A 21,074-nucleotide genomic window follows, 5' to 3' on the forward strand; every position below is an offset into this window, starting at 1 on the left:
TCATAGTATAGTATGTCGAAAAAAATCATAAAAATTCATACTATAGTATGGCGAAGAATTACGGAAAAAAAGTCATAGTATAGTATGTCGAAAAAAATTCATAAAAAGTCATAATATAGTATGGTGAAAAAAGATTCATAAAAAGTCATAATATAGCCTGTCGAAAAAAGTCAAAAAACAGTCATAGTATAGCATGTCGAAAAAAGTCAAAAAACAGTCATAGTATAGCATGTCAAAAAAAAGGAAAAAACAGTCATAGTATAGCATGTCGAAAAGTGGAAAAAACAGTCATAATATGTCTAAAAAAAGTCATAGTATCTTGGGGTTAAGTGTCTTGATGAAGGACAGACTGACATGAGACTAGTAGAGCAGGAGTCGGGGATTGAACCGACGACCCTCTGATTGAAAGGCAGCCCTGCGCTCCACTTAGCCACAGACACCTGTTGAGAAAGACTGGCTTAGTATGTCTATAAAAAGTCATAGTATAGCATGTCGAAAACAGTCATAGTATAGCCTGTTGAATAAAGTGAAAAACGGTCATAGTATAGCATGTCAAAAAAAGGAAAAAACAATCATAGTATAGCATGTCAAAAAAAAGGAAAAAACAGTCATAGTATAGCATGTCGAAAAAAGTGAAAAACGGTCATAGTATAGCATGTCGAAAAAAAAATCATAAAAAGTCATAGTATAGTATGTCGAAAAAAATCATTAAAATTCATACTATAGTATGGCAAAGAATTACGGAAAAAATGTCATAGTATAGTATGTCGAAGAATTATGGAAAAAAAGTCATAGTATAGTATGTTGAAAAAAAAATCATAAAAAGTCATAGTATAGTATGTCGGAAAAAAAATCATAAAAATTCATAGTATAGTATGGCAAAAAAAAATCATACAAATTCTTAGTATAGTATGGCGTAGAATTACAGAAAAAAAGTCATAGTATAGTATGTCGGAAAAAATACAGAAAGAAATCTTAGAATAGTACGTCTTAAAATATCCATTAAAAAAGTAATTGTATAGTATGTCTTAAAAAAGTCATAAAAAATCATAGTGTAGTATGTCTTAAAAAAGTCATAAAAAGTCATAGTGTAGTATGTCATAAAAAATGTTAGAAGAAATCATAATATAGCATGTCTAAAAAGTCATAGTATAGTATGTCAAAAAATGTCATAAAAAGTCATGGTATATTATGTTGTAAAATGGTATGTCTTAAAATAAACTCATAAAAAGTAATTGTGTAGTATATCAAAAGTCATAGTATAGTATGCCTCAAAATATGTCATAAAAAGTTATTGTACATTATGTAAAAAAAATCAAAAAGTCATTGAAAGAAATCAATCAGAAGTCACAGACATCAGAAGTCTGGGTATATTAAGTCATGAAAGTTACAGGAGAAATTCATAGTAGTATGTCATTAACGATGTCATCAAAAGTTCATAAAACCTGCAAGATATTTCATGTTGTTTATTGTCATGTGCACAATTACAGAGAAACAGTCGCTGGCAATGAAACTCTAAGACCTCAGGCCCCGTCCCAACAATGCTCATTAAATACGTGCACAGGAATAAAATATAAGATACAGAATAAAATAATATGATATATTTTTGTTAGACAGTGCTTATAGTAATAGTTATAGTATAAAGTAAAGTGACCGTGTCAAAGTGGTGAGCTGAGCAATTCAAACGTCTTAAGGCCTGCGAGGTTGAGCTGTTCTCGAGCCTCTTGGTGCTGGACTGTATTCTGTGGGTCATGGTCCCTGATAATCTTGTTGGATTTCTTCCTGCACTGTCGGGTGTTGAGGTCCTTCCATGATTGGCAGCCTTGTCCTGGTGATGTGCTACCCCCCCCCCCCCCCCCCACTACGTCCCCTCTCATTTTATTTCCATGTGTCCCTCTCCAGGTGACCCTGATCCCGACCCACGACTCTGAGGTGACCCGGGACTGGTACCAGCAGACTCACGAGAGGCAGCAGGACCTGAACATCATGGTCCTGGCCTCCAGCAGCACCGTGGTCATGCAGGACGAGTCCTTCCCTGCCTGCAAGATCGAGTTCTGAGCTCCTCCTCTCCCCCCACCCTCCTCTCCCCCCACCCTCCTCCTCCCCTCCCCGTCATCTGTTCTCACTGGAGGTAGGGCGAGACCGAACAGCACTCTCTGCTTCAAAGCTTCTCGCTCTCATGGTACCAGTCCAAAAACCGCATTCGCTGCAGCCGTCAATACACTAGATTCTGTTAGCTGAAGTCAAAGCTCTGGGTTTATGCTCTCTGTGACAGTGGGGGGGGTTATGACGCAAATAATAACGTGCCGTTATGGGTTTTTGTCTTCTTCTTCTTCTGTGAGTTAACCATCTGCCTTCACACAGGCACTTACAATCGTGGTAAAAAAAAAATAATTATTCTAAAACATTTCCAGCAACATTATCACGCTTGCTTTGCCTCAAATCCAACAGACAAACGGACTTCATGACCCCACAAAATGCATAACGCCAGAGATTTTGTAGTTCTAAAACTCTACGGCTCAAATCACAACTGACACGGAAACTTAATACTCCAAAAAAGGGCCAAAACAAGTGCCAAAACACTGTTAAAACAGAAGTTCTCATTCGTTAACTTCTCCGAAAAAAACGTCTCCTAAATGAATCGGCGATCGATAAACGTGTTCAGATTACATGCAGTGTTTTTAGGAGAATAGACATTTATTTTTTCCTGTTTATTTACCATCTGTGCTCCTCCTTGGCAATTCTGATCACGCTACAGTAGCTGTTGGATGAACTCAATAATGACATATATTGATGTTACATAAGAGACAAAAAAAAAAAAAAAAAAAAGGTTCCTTCTCGTCATTCGTGGTGAAGTTTTTTAACGGAGGTGCCTGAAGTTGGACCTCTTTCTGCTCGGCTTTCACATCCCAGCTGGTGCATGATGCTTGCGTTTTTTTAAAGCTCGGACTCTTTAAGAACCCGCGGAGGGTTACGTCCTCTCTTTAGCCAGCCTTTAAGTGTGGAATGCAGTATAGTGTAGATAGGTCACTACACTGTTTGGCCGTCAATGCTCGAGTGAATTCAATAGGTGCCAGGGCAGAAAGGACAACGACGACGACGACGTCGTCTGCACACTAAAATCATCCCAATGTATGTGCTCCAGTATACATGTAGGGGGAAAACCTTTCTATTTCAACACAGAGTTATGTGAAATAAATGATATTATTTTTGCGATGATGCGGGAACTTCGGTCGAATGCGTTTGAGGAGAAGGTTTAACGAATCGGTCATTTCCTCCCGTTCGGCTACATCTCACCGTCTCCGTCGATATATCGCCGAGCGATGGGAAGATGAAACAAGCGGCGACCTGCGACTAATGTAGCAACGGAAGCCCGGAAGCCCGGTGTCGCGCCAGTGAGAACTGCAATATTTAGAGGTATTATTGGAGTTGTTTTTCAGGGAAAAAGTGAGTGTGAGGTGTGTTACAGGAGGCTTCGTTCATGTGCCTTTAGCTTGTGCTCTTGGAGAGAGAAAGGGGGATATTTTAAGGACATGTCAGCCATTATGAAGCGGAGCAAGAAACCAGGGTAAATCAAACAGAACAAAGTTCACAATAGAAGACCAATCGGGTTCATACAAGTACACGCACAAACCTTATCCTACACTAAAGAACTTTGGATCCCTGTGATCCAATTCAGCGCCAACGCCACATTCTGAAACGACACTTTAAAACAAACGTGAATGTCTTCGAGCAGAAAAATTGCACCAAATAGGAATGTACTTTTGTTGAGAGTTTAGAAGTTGGATTTATGTTTTGTAGTTGAAGCACAGAGAGCGAGTGTGGTCGGAGAGAAACTAACTTTTCATTGTGTTGTAAAAAATAACGTGCCGGACGTTCCTCCAAACTGAGCGGGTTTAAGAGGACGGCATCTTAGGTTCTGAAGCAATTACCTGATATTAATCCCACAGTAATATTTATAGAATGAGCATGAATGATTACGATTGTACCGGACGCTAATATAAAGTAGGAATGCCTTTGAGGTAGTGTGTTTTTTGTGTATGTGTGTGTGTGTGTGTGAGCATATTATAATAATAATAATAATAATATAACGCAGCAGGGTGAAAGCTCTTCCTGCTGGTTCACAGCTCGATTGGCGAGTCGCTCACACGCTCACATTTTTTTAATTTACGCGGGGCCAAGTTTTATTTCTGCATTTATATATCATTTTTAGAGTAACAAATTTACATTTTCAATTCAATTCTGGTTTAATTTCCTCCAAATGCGTGCTGAGAAGCAAATCTTACTGTATTTTTCATTTCACTAGAACTACATTTCCGCCGAGACGGCTCAATCACACGCTTTGTGTTTGTGTTTGTGTTTGTGTGGACCGGGGCCGGGCCGGGCCGGGCCGGGCCGGGCCGGGCGATGGAGGAGGGGAGGCTTTGGATTTCCAGAAAGGACTCAAAGTTTGAGCTACTGATGACGGATTGATAGTCCGGATGTTGCCGACTAAAGGCAGGGAGGATCCTCTCATGCACACTTTAACTTCACTTTATTTATTTCTCTCAAATCTGATTTATTATGTGACACCACCTCCTCAGAAGGCTGTCACCGGTGTCATTTCCTTTCCTTGTTAAACGCTCACACTACCTTATACCTCATCTTCCAAAGCCACCGTGCTCTTTGCTCTGCCTGGCCGCCCTCAACACTACATGTGTCCATTATATGCTCAGTCGTAAGCCTTGATATGCATCTCATGCTTGTGATGATTCAGAAGCAGACAGCTTCTTTTTTTTTTTTTTTGGTTTGATGCAGGTTGTATATTAAACAGCTGGGCACGCACAAGTACACACCCTAGTCTGGAGGGAGCTGATTAACTGAAGGGCGCATTAAGACCGAGGGGACAGAGAAGGTTCACATTAATTGAAAACAAGCGAAAAATAAAAAGTCCTTTTCACCGCCTCAGCGATGCCGTCTGGAAATGTGTCCAAAAAGCCAGGAAGAAGCTTTTCAACGATCAGACTCTGTGGCCGGTCTGACGTATCGTACTGTCTTTGAATAATGTTTTTAAGTTGGCAGATTCCAAATACCAAGCCTTGAGATGTTCGAGGCATCAGTAGAACGCTGTGAAGCACTGAACTGTGTGACGACACACAAGCTGAATGCACTATAGAGGAGATCTATTTTTCTGAATGTAGAGTTGGTACTACCCAATGCGAATGCTGCTGGATCAAAACAATAGAGAAATAATAGAAAGAAATAAATAAAATAAACTACACACACACACCAGCCCGGACAGTAACACAATGAGAGCAGATACTGTTTTCTGTTTTGACAGAGTTGTCATTATGGATCACGGCTCTGCTCCGGAGGACGGTTTGGTTTCTGACGTGACAGAAAGCGACTGAGACCCCCGTAAACAAACCTTATTAACAGTAACACAGAAATAGTACTAAACTGCAGCTGCAACTTTATCCTTTTCCTGATGATGACTTGAAAACACATGCAGACTCAAAAACCCATCGATGAAACGAAACAAAGCGCTACGCGTATACGTACCGAGCACGGACTCACACACACGTCGCGTTCACACAAAATAAAAAGGTACGACAACTTATCCTTCTGGTGTTCCTTTTTAGCTGCTTTTAGATCAAAAACTGCTAACTACTACTCCTCCAACCAAGAGAACTACACACAATAACACGCCGACAAGATACAAAGATACAGGATGGAAACTAAACTGCATCATTCACCGCCATACCTGCATCGAAATGAAGATACCATTTGACCACAGTATGGTGTCACCTGTCCATCTAATCTCTCTGCATGTGATTTATTTAGTTATAATCCTGAATGTAATTGTTTAACATGGAAATAATAAAAAAAAATAAAATACAATGCTATTTTAAAGAGGTATATTTGAAGAAAAACACAAAAAAAAACAGCTTATTGTCTTAACTGGTACTGAAATGACCTACAGTAATATAATACTGGGCTGTGCTTTTATTGTTTGCCCTGTTAACATGTTAAGAAGACACTGTATTGGTAGTTATGTTTGATTCTCTCTTCTTCTTTTTTTTTTCTTCTTCTTTTTTTTGCATTGTATTAATCTTAGTTACGATTTCTTCCTCAGCGCAATATTCAATATCTCTCTGTCTCTTTAAATCTAACTGGTAAAACTAGAACTACTGCAGATTCATTGTAAAAGGGAAACAGCCTGGTGATCATCTATTAAAGTACATTTAAATCTAAACGTGTGTCACGCGTTTGTCTTTGTCTCGTCTCTCTTGTCTCTTTGCAGGTCATTGTATTCATCAAGAGTGTTGCAAGTATTTGCAAAAATTCCCAGGATCGACGATTCATCCCGAGAGGTACATGAACGTGGGAACCAAAATTCATAAGGATCCATCAAATTGTCAAGATATTTCATTTAAAAAAAAAAATCAAGAATCTGCTAGCGGAGCAGGAGAAGTGAGAGGAGCGTCACAGTCGATGGGGTTCCTCCTCTGGGGAACATGAATTGAATGACAATTTATGACGTTTAATTTGAGATGCCTGTGAAAGAAAAATAGTGATCTTAGTTTTTCAGGGACATCAATGTAAAACATTTACATTTTTTTTACACTTTAAAACTTAGAAGATTCTTTTTAACCTTTTCTTTTTATGAACGGACTACATGAAGTCAATGAAATGATGATTCAAATGAGCACAATCTACCGTTTCGTGCAGGTAATGTAGAAGAGAAAATGAGGAGGAAAGAACATCGACACTAAACTGAAGTTATAAACTGGTTGTACAACTGAACCTGAATTTCACAGCCAGATAGAAAAGTCAGAATCTAGAGATACAACAATACCAGAATGACAAGATGAGATATGAAATATTCATATATATCCCATTAATAATGTAGTAATATAATAAAGACGTAAAAAATAAACATTCTACCTGATGAACATCAACATATTAGCATTTAGCTCTAAGCTACGCTACGACGAGTCTTGTTTTATGAATAAAGGTTGTTCAACAATAGGCCATCATTTACATCTCAGGCAAAAAAAAAAAAAAAAAAATTAAATTTAAAAAAACGGTTAATATAAACTGGACTTACCTCATTACTTCAGCTGAAGTGTCTCCCAGAACTAAAACTATAAGTTAAACATTCAGTCATTAAGATATTTTGCCAAACTGCTGAAGTCCTGTACTGTAGAGCGAGATTAACCCTTTCTGTCACAAAATATTACTCTAATCAGGGGTTGTTTTTTTTTGTGAATAAACAGTTTTGTAGTTTGTCTGTAAACCAGACATGAGGCAAGGAAGCGAGCTGTTGTCTTTAGTAAAGGAGACAAGGGGTCAGCTCATTGATCGCCTTTGATTCGTCAGGTGGAAAGATGTTGTTGTGCTCCAGCAGCTACAATCGTACTGTCGGGGGGGGGGCCTCTAAAATCACCGCTGATGGATCCACGCCTACACCTGATGGATCCACGCCTACACCTGATGCTGCAGCATCCTCCGCATCCATTACAGCCGGTGATGAATGGCTCCTAATTTACCTTTGTCTCTCGCCCCCCCCCCCCCCCCCTCCCCCCGCTGCAGTAAAGTGTTGTTTTTTTTTTTTCTTTCAGCACTCAGAGAAAACAGAAAAAGACAGAAGAAGAGATTTGGCCCGTTGTTGACTCACGCTGCACTAACTCAATGAGGGCAATTATCTCTTCAGCACAGCTAGTAATCTCTCTCTCTCTCTCTCTCTCTCTCTCTCTCTCTCTCTCTCTCTCTCTCTCTCTCTCTCTCTCTCTCTCTCTCTCTCTCTCTCTCTCTCTCTCTCTCTCTCTCTCTCTCTCTCTCTCTCTCTCTCTCTCTCGGCTCCGCCTCCCACGTCTCTCTTTGTGTTTACATTCAGTTTTCAGGTAATTAGTCGAGTAAAAGCCAAGTCACTGAACAGGAGGAAGGGAGTTGGGACACGGTGACCTCCTCCAGTTAAAAACACATGAAGGAGCTCAGAGAGGAGAAATAACCTGAACGCTACGAAAAGCTCAGTCTGTCGTCCATTTTTCCATTTCTTAACCTTCATCTCTCACAAGACGACTGGAGGGAAGATGAATAACTTGAACATTGTAAATTTACATATGTCAAAACCAAAGCAATGTCATTATCTGTTTTTCTTAACAGTGTATGGTAACACTTTATAATAACTACACGCTATGAGGCATTAGTTAAGTGTGAGTAAACACTTAATTTATCATTTATAAAGCATTGTTCCTACATTAACACTCATTAGTATGCAATTCAAAACAGTAATAAATGTTGTATTCTTGATTAATAATCTCGTCTATTATGTGATGATTCCATATATGTAAATTAAGTAATTTAAATATTACAAACGATGATTAATATAACTTATGAAGTGTAAGTAAATGATTAAGAACTTATTTAGATGTGCATTATTCATGCATTTCTAGATCTATATATATCTATATATATATATATATAGATATAGATATATATATCTATATAGATATATCTATATATATATATATATATATATATAGATATAGATATATATAGCTATATATCTATATAGATATATAGCTATATATATATATAATGATTTAGATATGCACTAATGGTTAGGGACTATGTTAATATATGCTTTATAAACGTGTATTAATACTGCAATTCATGATTAATTCAGGCGGTTACTAGTCGTTAGTATTTTGTGTGAATGTAGAAGCTTTAGAATTGGTTTTAGTCCGGAACAATTCAAACATTTCTGGAGATTAACATATTTGCTGCATAAATATCTTGACATGGCAAAACCTTAATTATCGATAAGAAAAGCTTCGTGTTTTTTTGTGACAGTTTCTAGAATTGGGATTCAGATTTTCCTCCTTTTTGTTTCCCGTTAAAGTTTTTCCTTATCCAAATTGAGGCAAGCAGCATACAAACCTGCAATAATAATAATAATAATCTCCTCCAAAGACAAAGATTTCTAGCACTTTTTCTTGGTTCTTTTTTTTTTGCAAAAAAAAATGAGTTTTTGACAAATCCTCACATTTCTGTTGCCAACAGCATTAATTATGTATTTCTCTCTCTTCCACTACTGGAGAACAACTTGATAAAGGTCACAACACCATGCAGAGAAACAGTGCAGGAGAGGAATGACTGGAAGAGGCTACAGTCGAGTTTGTATTGAAGCAAGAGAGAAGGGTGTGTGTGTGTGTGAGTGTGTGTAGAGACAGGATGAATGGACATGTGTGTGTTTCAGTGTGTGTGAATGTAGGAAATAAAGCCTGAGAGAAAGAACATCCAGACAAAGAATGACATCAGCTTTTGGCTTCCGGTGAGTCGTCTCTCTCTCTCTCTCTCTCTCTCCTCTCTCTCTCTCTCTCTCTCTCTCTCTCTCTCTCTCTCTCTCTCTCTCTCTCTCTCTCTCTCTCTCTCTCTCTCTCTCTCTCTCTCTCTCTCTCTCTCTCTCTCTCTCTCTCTCTCTCTCTCTCTCTCTCTCTCTCTCTCTCTCTCTGTCTGTCTACCATCAGGAGGAGTCAATTACATCTGGGGGTGTCGCCATGGCAACGCATGGGAGCAATAGGAGGAGGCATGAGTCATCACTATTCTTCAAATCTGTTTAGTGAGGGGAAGAGAGCGAGAGACACAGAGAGAGAGAGAGAGAGAGAGAGAGAGAGAGAGAGAGAGAGAGAGAGAGAGAGAGAGAGAGAGAGAAATAAGAAGAGAGGAGTCATGAAGAGGAGAGATGAGAAGAAAAGAAACAAGGAGAGAAGACAAGGAGGAGACACAGAGAGGGGAGGTAACAAGAGGGAGGAGATATGGAGAGAAAACCAGGCGAGGATACAAGGAGAGGAGAAAGGAGACATGGAGAGGGGAGGAAACTGAAAAAAGGAGGAGGAGAAAACAGGAGATGATAGGAAAGGAGAGAAGGAGGAAATAGGAGAGATGAAGAAAAAGCAGAAGGATTGACTAAAAACTCGAGGGAGGAAAAAAAACAAACGGGAGAAATGAGACGAGGAGGGAGAGGAGTGAGTTGACAAGGAGCTAGTTTATGGAGCAGTTAAAAGCTTATGAGTCTAGACTGTGGGCCATTAACACACACACACACACACACACACACTAACAGGTCTGTGGCAGGTGTGAACATGTGATTTCCTCCTCCTCCTCCTCCTCCTCCTCCTCCTCCTCCCCCCCCATTAAAGCAGGACCAGAATCTCAACAGATTGACAGAAATGTTTTTATTTTACACATTAAACCTCCACTTTGTTCTCCAGCACACAAAACCACTCTTCCTCCTCCTGCTCTTCTTCTTCTTCCTCTTTGGTTGACATTAAATAACACATTAAATACTTACATAAATACACAACTAAAATTACCTACATCAACCAACCTTTGGTCCTTTTGAAATCTAAAACTAAACTTTGTTCTCCTGCGGGTGTTTCCAGGTTTTGGGCGTCAGTTCATTTTCAATTTACCCGCTTAGAAACGAGCAGGAGTCCTTTTATTTCTCCCGTTTATTCTTTGGTGTGACAGTACACATAAGCACTGTAATAAAACTGCAAGTCGTTGTTTTATGATACAGCTTAAACTCTCTTAAAAAAAAAGTTTTGGTCAAAGTAATAAACATATTTATTTGGAGTTTAAAGTAAATTCAGCGACTGAATTTATACATTTCAGGAGTAATTGAAAGTGAAATGGCCCCCAAGTTCAGTCACATGTTGATGAAAATCAATCTCCATCTGTAGTCATGATGCGTCTACCTGAGTATCACTCATTCAATCAGTAGAAACAGTCATTGGATTCATTTCACATTAAAATACACACAATTCTGTGACCGCAAACACACAACGGTCACAATTCAGCATCGACTGAGAAAGCTGCAGTCGTCAGTAGTTTATGTAAAAATATGATTTACTTAATCAAGTGGTTCTCTCCTTTTAATTCTAAGATAACATACAGCAGGAGACGCCCTACAACACGCTACCAAATATTCATTTAAAAAGGCACATTTACAGATTCAACAGCAGACGATCCTTGAAAACACAGTTTGATGAAGCTCGAGTTTCACACGAAACGCCTGCATTTAGATAAAATACTTGTTATTATTTGGGTTTTATGAAGTAAAAACCTGGTTAACAGACGTGTCGCTTGAACGTAGAAAGGTACCGAGCGCCAACAGGACGAGCTCACAGCGCTTCACTTTTCATTAGGAGTAGGTGTAGCCTGGGAAGTTTGACGCCACTCTCACGTATGAAGCTAAATCTAGTAGCCTGTTAGCTTAGCACAAAAACTGGAAAAAGCTGTCCTGGCTCTGTCCAGTGGAAACAAAATCGACATACCGACCCCATTAAAGCTCAATAATAACATCATTTTGTATCCGTTTTGTTTATTTCAGATGAAAACCGTGATGTACAAATCAATATTTGAGAAGATACTGCACCCATCCTAGAAATAGTCTAAAAAAAAAAACAAAGTAAAACCCAAAATTGTTGTTCCTAAACGTAATATTTAGGAGGCGGCGTTTGGTTTTTCCAGGCTACATGTTTCCGGTCTTTGTGCTAAGCTAACCGCTACCGCTGCTGGCTGTAGCTTCATATTTGACAGACAGACGTGAGACATTGAGCTTAACTCTCATCAACAAAAGTGAATAAGTGAATTAGCCGAAATGTCCAAAAGGTTTCCTTTAAGCCTCAACTGTCAGCCTACAGTTCGCGCAGACATCTGCAAGTCAAATTGATTACACAAAACTAACTCTCACTAGAATCAAAAAAACAACAACAGCTCGTTTAGCTTCAGGGTGGGCCGTGACTGGCAGCGCAATAATGATTTCAGATGCAAATGGATGCTAGTTGACACTTTGACTCAAAGTCTGTAACGCATTTCAGACGTGCCTAAAGTCAGAGATGAGGCAGCTGGTGTGAGATATTTTGCAAAAGAAACCAAAAGTTGTTGTTGTATGAAACTGTATGTGTCGGTTGCTCGATGCGCCGTTTGTTGTTGTTGTTGAACTGGACTTACATGTTGGCTCGATGCTCCGTTACTCAGCAGTGTTGTTGTTGTTGTTGTTGTTCAAATTGAGCTTAAGGCACAACTGGACTTACATATTGGCTCGATGCTCCGTTACGTTGTTGTTGTTGTTGTTGTTCAAATTGAGCTTAAGGCACAACTGGACTTACATGTTGGCTCGATGCTCCGTTGTTGTTGTTGTTGTTGTTGTTGTTGTGCTTAAGGCACAACTGGACTTACATGTTGGCTCGACGCTCCGTTACTCAGTCGGAGCCTTTTTCGCGAACGTGTTGACGAACTGAGGAGGAGGACCGAGGTGATGAGGGGCGTTATGATGGTCCAGTGTTTTCTCTCTCGAGGTGATCCCGTGTGTGCAGCTGAAGAGTCCACGCACAGTCTGAGCGGTGATATTTACAGTCAAGAGTGTTTTGGTGACACCGTGGCTTCTCTCCAGAACCAGCAGTGTTGTTGTTGTTTTTATGTGTGAATGTGAGCAGAAGGACGGAGGAAAAGATGATTGGAGAGGCAGACACACCGAGGCCCTCAGATCGTGCCGTTAGATACCCAGAAGTCCTTGTGTTTGTTTTTGTTTTTTTCCACGGATGGTCTACTCACTGAAGCTGAAGTTCAGGCCGGAGCTCTCTGTGGTCGGGGAGGAGGGACCCGCACTGGATACGGCACTGGAGGGGATGCTGCCATCTTTAAAAAAAAGATAATTCAGTCAGTTAACTTGGTAGCTCAGGAACACGGAGCTTAATGCACTAACAGCTCTGACCTTAACCCTCAAAAACACATCAGACTCCTACGTTATTAAATCTCAATCCACGCTGGAAGTATTAATCCTCACTCCACTCTGAGCTCGTACTTGTTGTTCCCGTGTGTGCGTCATGTGGAGGGACACCAGGTGAACAGAGAAGGGGGGGGGGGGAGTGATCCGGTACACAAACAGGAAAGCAACAGCGTCATGTCCTCAGCTTCATCTCCTGTTGCCATGGAAAACTTTAGGAAAATGTTTTTTTCTTACTCGAGGGTTCATAAATCAAGCATGCACGTCAACGTGTATTTTAATAATCTGACTAGAATATACACTGAGATTTCAGTACATTTCAACATGTCTCCATTCATCGGTCAATCGAATAATGAACATTTAAGACACATTTTAAATCCGTATAGTGAGAAACCACAGAAGCTTTTCACCAGAATGACACATTTCACTGTCGTTCTGACGCATTAAAAGAGCCTCAATGACTCCTGTAACTACAGCCAACGGGAGAATAAACCACCAACAGAACATCCTCCAGCATCCCCGCATGTGTGTTGGGTGATAAAGGAGATTGACAGAGAGATAAAAAAAGAAAATAAAAAAAAGAAGCTGCCCAGAGTGTGAACAACGGTGGATGAAAAAGGGAGAAAATAAGTAAAAGAGATACAGATGCTTCATCAATCAACACTGGGAAGAGGCTAAACACCTCAGCACTCAGGGGGGTGAAAAGAAGAAGAAAGACTCAAGAAAAGAGGTCAAGAAGAAGAAGAAGAGGAGGAGGAGGTGACAACATGAAGGAGGAAGAGTCTCATTATATAGAGGGTTTGTAACTGATGCTGATCCCACATGGTGGCCGGCCAGACGTTTACTTCCCTGCTTTGTTTTCAGCTCGTCTGACAGTTTCGGGGCTCGTTTTGTAAGAATGCAGGCTGTTAATGGAATGTCCCAAATTCCTGCTATTCAATATGCACATTTCAGTTATTTTAGATTATGCTCCTACTCAGACAAAAGCTTGTAATTAAGGATGGTACAGAAAACGTGGTCGGCAAGTCTGGAAAAAAAACATTCTGTAGATGCATTTTCTAAGTCTGATCTCAATTGTTTTGGACTAAAAGCATTGTTCTTTTATTCATTGTTCTTTTATTCACCCGATTTAAATGAGAAAACGTAAAACTTATCATTGCAAAACTTTTTTTTTTTGGCGTTCAGAGTCGTGGTGAAACCATTAATTGATTATGAACAACTTTTGAATCAACAATGAATCCTTCAAGTAAAGCTTGACAGTTCGTTCTCGGCCTCCTGAACAGCAGTTGAATCAACAATCTCAACTCAGTGAATCATTTAAGCATTTCATCAAATAAAAAAAAGATGAATGTTTGCGTTGTTCCAGCTTCTCTCAAGCGATGATCTGCTGCTTTAGTATCGTTCTAAATGTACTATCTTTGTTGTTTTGGATTGTTGATCGGACAAATATTAAAGCCTCTTGGGCCATTGTACCTTCTCACAAGCATGATGAAGTTTCTGTTGTCGTGGTAAACGGAAAATATCTTTATGGAATGTGTGATCTATTTCTGCAGTTGTCAGCATCTACGACTCGACAGTAAAATCTGCGAGCAGACTATTGTTTTTGTTGTGAATATATGCCTAAAAAAAGGTGATGTGAAATGAGCATCAGTTAGCAGCTGCTGCTCTGAGTTGGGTTGGAGAACAGCTGCTTTTTTTTTTTTTTTTTTTTAGCTCATTTGGGGACTGAACATGTGACCCGTTTACATCTGTAACCACGAGGTCATTGCAGATGAACTAAACCCATGAGGTCACACCTGCCACCATCTACATGAAGCTCATACTGAACGCGTCTGAATCTTAATCCAGGTTTCGCTGAGTTTACAGCAGAACTCTTCTCATTCACTCAGTTACTCATTCTCCCCCTGGAGGAATAAAAGCCTCGTTCAAAGGCAGAATGTAAAACTGAAGCTACGCAACGTCTGCAGTAAAAGGAATGAAGAAAGATGTTGACCGCTTGGAGAGGTACATTTAGATTGTACCTGCCAAAGACCAGTGTTACTTTACAATATATATATATATATATATATATCTATTGTCATCTACCAGAGGAGATATAACTGGGCCTACATAATGCATAAAGCCCTAGAGTCATATGAAAACACTCACGCCATAGAGGCTGGCTCTGCGGCCGTAGAGACGTTTCAGAGCCAGAGGAGGACAGCGGCTGCTGAGGGCTGTAGAGAGACGTCTGGCTCTGAGAGTCAAACAGGCTGGAGAGCGCTGGAGCGGAGACAGAGAAACACAGAGAAACACGTTATGATCAGGTTCCAAATGGTCAGTTCCTTAATAGAACCACAGAGCAGTGTTTGACATGTGAAGAGTTTGTGTTGCGTTGGCTAAACTTCAGCGTTGGCTAAACGCGCACTTCAGATACTTTTTAGAGCGTCATCTTTTTCCAACGTAGGAATTAACAGTCATCATATTTAATGATTTTAGTGTTGAGAATTAGTTTTACTTTCAGTTTGGTGTATTTAAAAAGGACCGTTGTCTGTCCATATGGACATAAATTGGGGAGCTGATCGTTAACCCAGTATGGATATGAACACCCTCAAACACCCCTTCAGATTAAAAACAAGCACTTGAACTTCACACTATTTATTTTAAAGTCCAAAGTGCTGGATTATAGATCCACTACAACAACAACAACAACATGCGTCACTGTCCAAACACGATATAATTAACATAAAGAGATCAAAATGCACTGGATGTGTAAATAAACAGTTCAAAAAGCACACATATCTGGCAAACTAGTTTCCGTTTTAGTGGATGAAAGTAAATATTTTTGTCAAATATTTTATTCACGGATTTAAATTCCAGCTGTGAAGCTTTGGCATGAAAAATAGTTTGGACACATAACAGCCTTCAATGGCCTGTGCTTAAAACATCTGTTGCATTGGAACACAGTTTTTTTTTCCCCTCCCTTTACAAAAGCTTTCGTCAGCATCGTCGGTGCAGAGCAGGTTCTGCTTCCTCGCGGTGCGGACCCACCTTTCATGGTCTTGGCGTGGGCCTCGCTGCTGCTCTCACACACCCTGTTGAGGAACTCGTCCACCTGCTTCAGGGACAGCGAGTTGTGCAGCGTCTCCAGCGGGTAGATAGAGGGCACCATGGAGCAGCCTTCGAAGCCTGCGGCACAGACAGGAGACACAGAAACACAGCCGGTCGTACCGCTTCTCCAGCCGACGGAAGAGGAAGAGGACGAGGAGGAGGAGGAAGAGGAGGAGGAGCGGCGACACCGTAGCTCTCTGTGAATGCTGGTTTACATTCTCTCAATGCCATCGCCTCACAAGCAGGTCTCGATATTCGGCAGCCATTTTTTTTTTTTTTATTTGTTAACTAGCCACACAGAGCTACTGTCAGGTCTAGCGTCTACACTGTGTGGCCTCAGACAGCAGCGACACAGCACAAAGTTAGCAGCCACAAACGAATGCAAACAAACAATCGGCGCTACGGCCGGTGTTACTTTTCCTTCTTTGGTTAGTTTGACCGTATCAACAGAAGCAGGATGTTGTGTCATACACTGGATATTAGATTCAAAAACACATCAACTAGAATTACCGCCATGTCATGTTGCAGTTCACCTCCACGTCGTCACTGTACCATTTTTATCCTGCTAGACATCGATGTGAAACGTTCATAATTACAGCATATCGATTCTGGAGTTATGGCCCCCAAAAGAACGTGTTTAATGAGGTCCAAACTCAAATCAGTTCATTCAGGTTCATCGTGGCCGTCGCCATCTTGGTTGTTTGCGACCACATGTGATAGGAGAGAACCCGATGCTGTGCGGAAGTGTGTAGATGCTGCGCTTGTAAATGCGATGAAGGCAATATGGTTTCGCATTATCAGCTACAAATCAATTATCGGAATAATACATAACAACTACGGGGCCCGACGTATATTGTGCATCCCTAATTAATTCATATTTTCCTCTCATAAAATGACAAATGCATGTGTGTGTGTGTGTGTGTGTGTGTGTGTGCGCCGAGCGAACTTCACACCACAAACACAACTGTGCCATGGCAAGCCGACTTTTACACACACTAAAAGCAAAACCAAGCGAGTGACAGCCCGACAAAGAAGTCCATGACGAAGCGATGCCATGAGACAGACAGACGGGGGGGACGGGGGGACGGATGCAGGTTGAAGCGGCTCATCCGTATCCCCCAGAGAGCATGCTGGTCAGCCTTGCATTTCTCCGTGAATGATGTGCTGCGACTGCAGATTCATTCAGGCTCCACTCCCTAAAACAACTCGTGCTTCAGCGCTTAACGGACGGGAACCATTCCAGGCCTTGAGGGGACAAGATGGGAATTTCCCCTGTTGATAATTTTCACATTCGCGGGTTTTTTTTTTTGTTTTTTTTTTAGTGGAGCTGCTCAAAGTCAATAGATCCCACAAGACCATTTATGTGCAGAACATGACACAAGAAATGGATATTGAGAAAGTTATAAGGCATTTGAGGGATCAAAATCTATCTCTCTCTCTCTCTCTCTCTCTCTCTCTCACATCTCTAGGTGACGTTTCTTTGTAGAGATGCTTTGGCCAGTATATCTGATGTTCACCGCAACGCAAAGAAAAGCATGACGCACCAGAGGCGGCTGCTCTAACACCCGTTATAGACTGGACTCCTCCATTAATCATGGAATAGTTTCCTCTCTGGATGGTAAACCAGAGAAACGGTCTCCCTGCCGAAGCTTTGATTAACGAGAAATCAGTCGGCTTACACCGATATCACAACGCCTCGGGAGGAAGCGTTTCGCCGGCTAAAGACGCGTATTGCATATTCACCAGTTCAGATTCGCTACATGACATTTATCCTGATGTCCAGCTGTTCTTTATCTCCTTACTGTACTTTGTCTAACAAAGCTGTTAGATGTACTGGATAGAAATAACACAAGATGACATTTATTCTTCTTCCTCCCGGTCGTTGCTGCGGCCTCGACACGTCAAACATCAAATCCGGCTCACACACACACACACACACACACACACACACACACACACACACACACACACACACCAGAGGCGGTGGTGAACATATGACGCTACACTGCTCCACTCACTCACTAACGCGAGCCGAGTTGTGACCTCCCGGTGCCAGATTGGTGCCAATACCGGCCGACTCTTCTCCATCATTAGTTGAACAAATGGACAGTTTTGGCGGCATTTTTTCCCTCTCTGAGCCGCTGGAGGCCGGAGCATTCACACAATGCAGCGAGACGAGCCTCCAAACTTATAGAGATCGATATTAAAGATATGAAGGTTTCAGACACAGTCACTTATAGACACAGTGAAATCAAGAGAAAATAAGAAGTGTTATAATTACCAAACTCCCTCTCTTTTCGAAACGTTAGCATGTTTTTGATGACTCGTCCTGAACTGGGTGTGTTTACATAAATGCATCCAATGAAATGTAAATCTGGAGAAAGCTGGTCTTTCTATTGTGTAAAGGGTTTAATATAGTGTTAAAAGAGCATATTTATTCAATTATCTTTACAGAATAAAATCTTAAAGTCATGCACACAAAATACTACATTACACATCCGCCATTAAATAATGCCACAGCAGTCTACTTAGTGGGTCTACTTTCTCCCTCGTTGTCCGTCTGATCTAACGATGCACCAGAGGGAGGGTTAGGTGTCTCTGTATCGACACCCACTATTACTGAGCCACTCAATCAAATCTCATCAAGATGAAATACGTCACCCTCTTAAGGATGAAGGCCAACTGCAGTTTCACTGTGACTTTAAGGACTGTATGCAGAAGAAAATGGACTTGTCCTGCTTTTAAAGCTGCACCATCTGGCAAACATGCAAAATAAAGAAAATCAGGAACTTGTCTGTAGTTGGACATGAAATGGAGCAGGATGAGACAAAAAAAGAAAAAGGAGAAATGCACAGAAAGAAACGTAAAGTAAAGCACTGAGCAACAGTGGATGCAAAGCTCAACTGGCATTAACAGCGTCCCACTTGCCCCAGCGCTGGCAGAACGGGGCTAGAGGGAGGAGGAGGAGGAGGAGGAGGCGACAGGAAGTGAGAGCGATCCACAGAGGCTGACCGTGGAGGGATTCTGGGAGCTCCTGACCAGACCTCAGCCAGCTCTTGAGGAGGCGACGGTGGTAGGGACAGTGGCGCAGGTGGTGGGCTACGGTACCGTCCACAGCCAGAGGGGCAAACCCCAGCAGGGCCGCCTCAGCGGGGAGCCCCCCCGGCGGCTGGACTACGCGGAGCTCGTCTGAGGGCTCTGAAGGGACGAGAGGCAGAGCAGGAAGAGAAGGAAGAGGAAGTACAGCGGAGCAGGAAGAGGAGCGATAGGAGCTGTGGAACAACTAGAAAGAGCAGTGCGGCTTCAGGACAGTGGGGTGATTTTTAACGAGCTGAGAAATGAAAATCGTAGAAAGTACAGTTTCAACCTGACCGTATTTGATCCACACTCGTCACGACCTTTTAGTTGTGAAGCAGACCAACTGCTGAGCAACACTGGTACGCCTCAACCACCAACAACGGACACGACCCCCACCATTTCCATTTCAAAGCAAACTAAGCTCAAAGAAAAGATGAACCCGAGGTCAAATAAAAAGCAGCGGTCAATAATCGATAATCTATGGCATCACGAGTTTAGAAGGAATCGGTGATAACGCATCAGAGGTCTACTTCACAAAACACGTGAACCAGAGCGTCTTAGATAATACTGTTCAAGCAACAACAGCTTCAAGAACATGAAACCTGTGAGCTCGCAGGGCTGCTTTCTGGTTTCAATGAACAGCTCTGTGCTCAGAGACGAAGATACGCAGCGCTGTGCAAACTGGGCAACTTCTCTGGAGCCCCGAAGTCTCTCAGGAGGCTCCAGAGGCTCCAGAGGCTCCAGGTTCTCCGTGGTCTTCACCAGAATAGTTTGTGGTGATTGACAGTTTCTTAATCGCACATCCAGCCGTTACAGAGGAACATTTGCATTTATCTGGAGTCATTTTTCTGTCCACCAGATGAACATATGTCCAATATTTATTGACTCCAGAGAGGAACGTCTAGCTCTTTAGCTGCTTCATGTTCCACTGTGTTCACCACCTAACCTCTAACTGTGTCTGTATGTTGTTTGCTGTTGTGCAGGACGTGTGCAGTCGGTTTTAGCAGACTCTAGTGATAATAAAACGCTTCTTAATGACACCACACAAACTCCCACAGATCATTGTTTTTTTCCAGCTTAAAGAAGATGAAACTCTAATAACATCTTCTGATGTGTGATTAATGAAGTAATCACAAAGTCATGGCTGTTCTTTAAAACGATGTGCAATAACTCAAACAGAACTCATTTTGCTTTCTCTACAGCTCACCGCGCGGAAAATCAACTATTTTGTTGATTTGTTGGGGTTTTTCCTCCACTGAGCAGCATTGTGGGTAATTCATCAGTGCTAATTTTTCCTCAGCGAGGACAACAGGTCTTATACTCTACCAAGCTAATAACTAGTATAACATCTTAGCTGCCCAGATGTCACCCAGATGTCTGGGTTCGGGTTCTATTTTAATTAGCTGGTAATAGAGGCGCTTCGCTCCATAAAACAAAGTGAAAATGTGACCTGAATGATTTAAGACTCGATCAAAAACAAAAGATAAAATTGAAAATGGTTTCATCAACCCAGTGAGTTTTGCTTACACATCCATTAGTTTATAAAATGTGTATAAAATGGACATTTTGAACTTAAAGCAGAAGAAAAAACAAGCCTGGGTGATGTTCTTAAATGTGTTATCTATACATCGCAACATGATTTATATATACGTTTTTAATCCCCCTTGATAATTTAAGTGCAGGGATCACTAAATAAAAGCGCCGTCATCACTTCCTAAAAAGGTCTTAACCTAACGTACCACAGACGTGCTCGACACACAGGCGACACTACAGTTCAAACGCTCGTCAACATCACATCGGCTTTCTGACTCCCGGCCGACTCTCCGTGTCGTTCTGAATCGACGCGGCAGACGATCCCGGTGCTTCTACCACGCGGCACTTAATACGCTGCTGTCGTTATATCACTTGCTCACTGCATGATGCAACTTCTGAGTCACTGACCCGTAACACCATTCGGTCTAAATAACCTCACAGGAAGTCAGTTGTGTGCAGTCCAGTAGCTTTAATTTGATCCTTCTCAGGTCATAAGAGCCGGCACGGCGGTTTAAAGCCGCCTCGATACAGAGTTCAAGAAAGTAAAGAGTGGATTTCATCAAACTGATACATCTCCCCAGAAAACAAGCGTTGT

At 41.4% G+C, this 21,074-nt stretch overlaps 2 protein-coding genes across 2 annotated transcripts in view; one reads left to right on the forward strand and one right to left on the reverse strand.

The window, feature by feature from the left end:
* map1ab (microtubule-associated protein 1Ab) overlaps positions 1–6,235 on the forward strand; it is a 28,916-nt gene extending 22,681 nt beyond the window's left edge. Inside the window, exon 5 of the mRNA XM_068723418.1 lies at positions 1,903–6,235. Coding sequence (XP_068579519.1) covers positions 1,903–2,058 — 156 coding nt within the window. The 3' untranslated portion in view covers positions 2,059–6,235. The remainder of the gene's footprint in view (positions 1–1,902) is intronic.
* Positions 6,236–10,208: 3,973 nt separating this feature from the next.
* Positions 10,209–21,074, reverse strand: part of LOC137881168 (inositol hexakisphosphate and diphosphoinositol-pentakisphosphate kinase 2-like) — a 40,889-nt gene continuing 30,023 nt past the window's right edge. Inside the window, 4 exon segments of the mRNA XM_068722960.1 lie at positions 10,209–12,690; positions 14,927–15,040; positions 15,809–15,946; positions 18,881–19,066. Coding sequence (XP_068579061.1) covers positions 12,599–12,690; positions 14,927–15,040; positions 15,809–15,946; positions 18,881–19,066 — 530 coding nt within the window. The 3' untranslated portion in view covers positions 10,209–12,598.

Source organism: Cebidichthys violaceus, unplaced genomic scaffold (genome assembly GCF_023349555.1).
Source record: "Cebidichthys violaceus isolate CVI_PGR_0920_01 unplaced genomic scaffold, fCebVio1.0.p SCAF_3, whole genome shotgun sequence".
NCBI classification, from domain to species: domain Eukaryota; kingdom Metazoa; phylum Chordata; class Actinopteri; order Perciformes; family Stichaeidae; genus Cebidichthys; species Cebidichthys violaceus.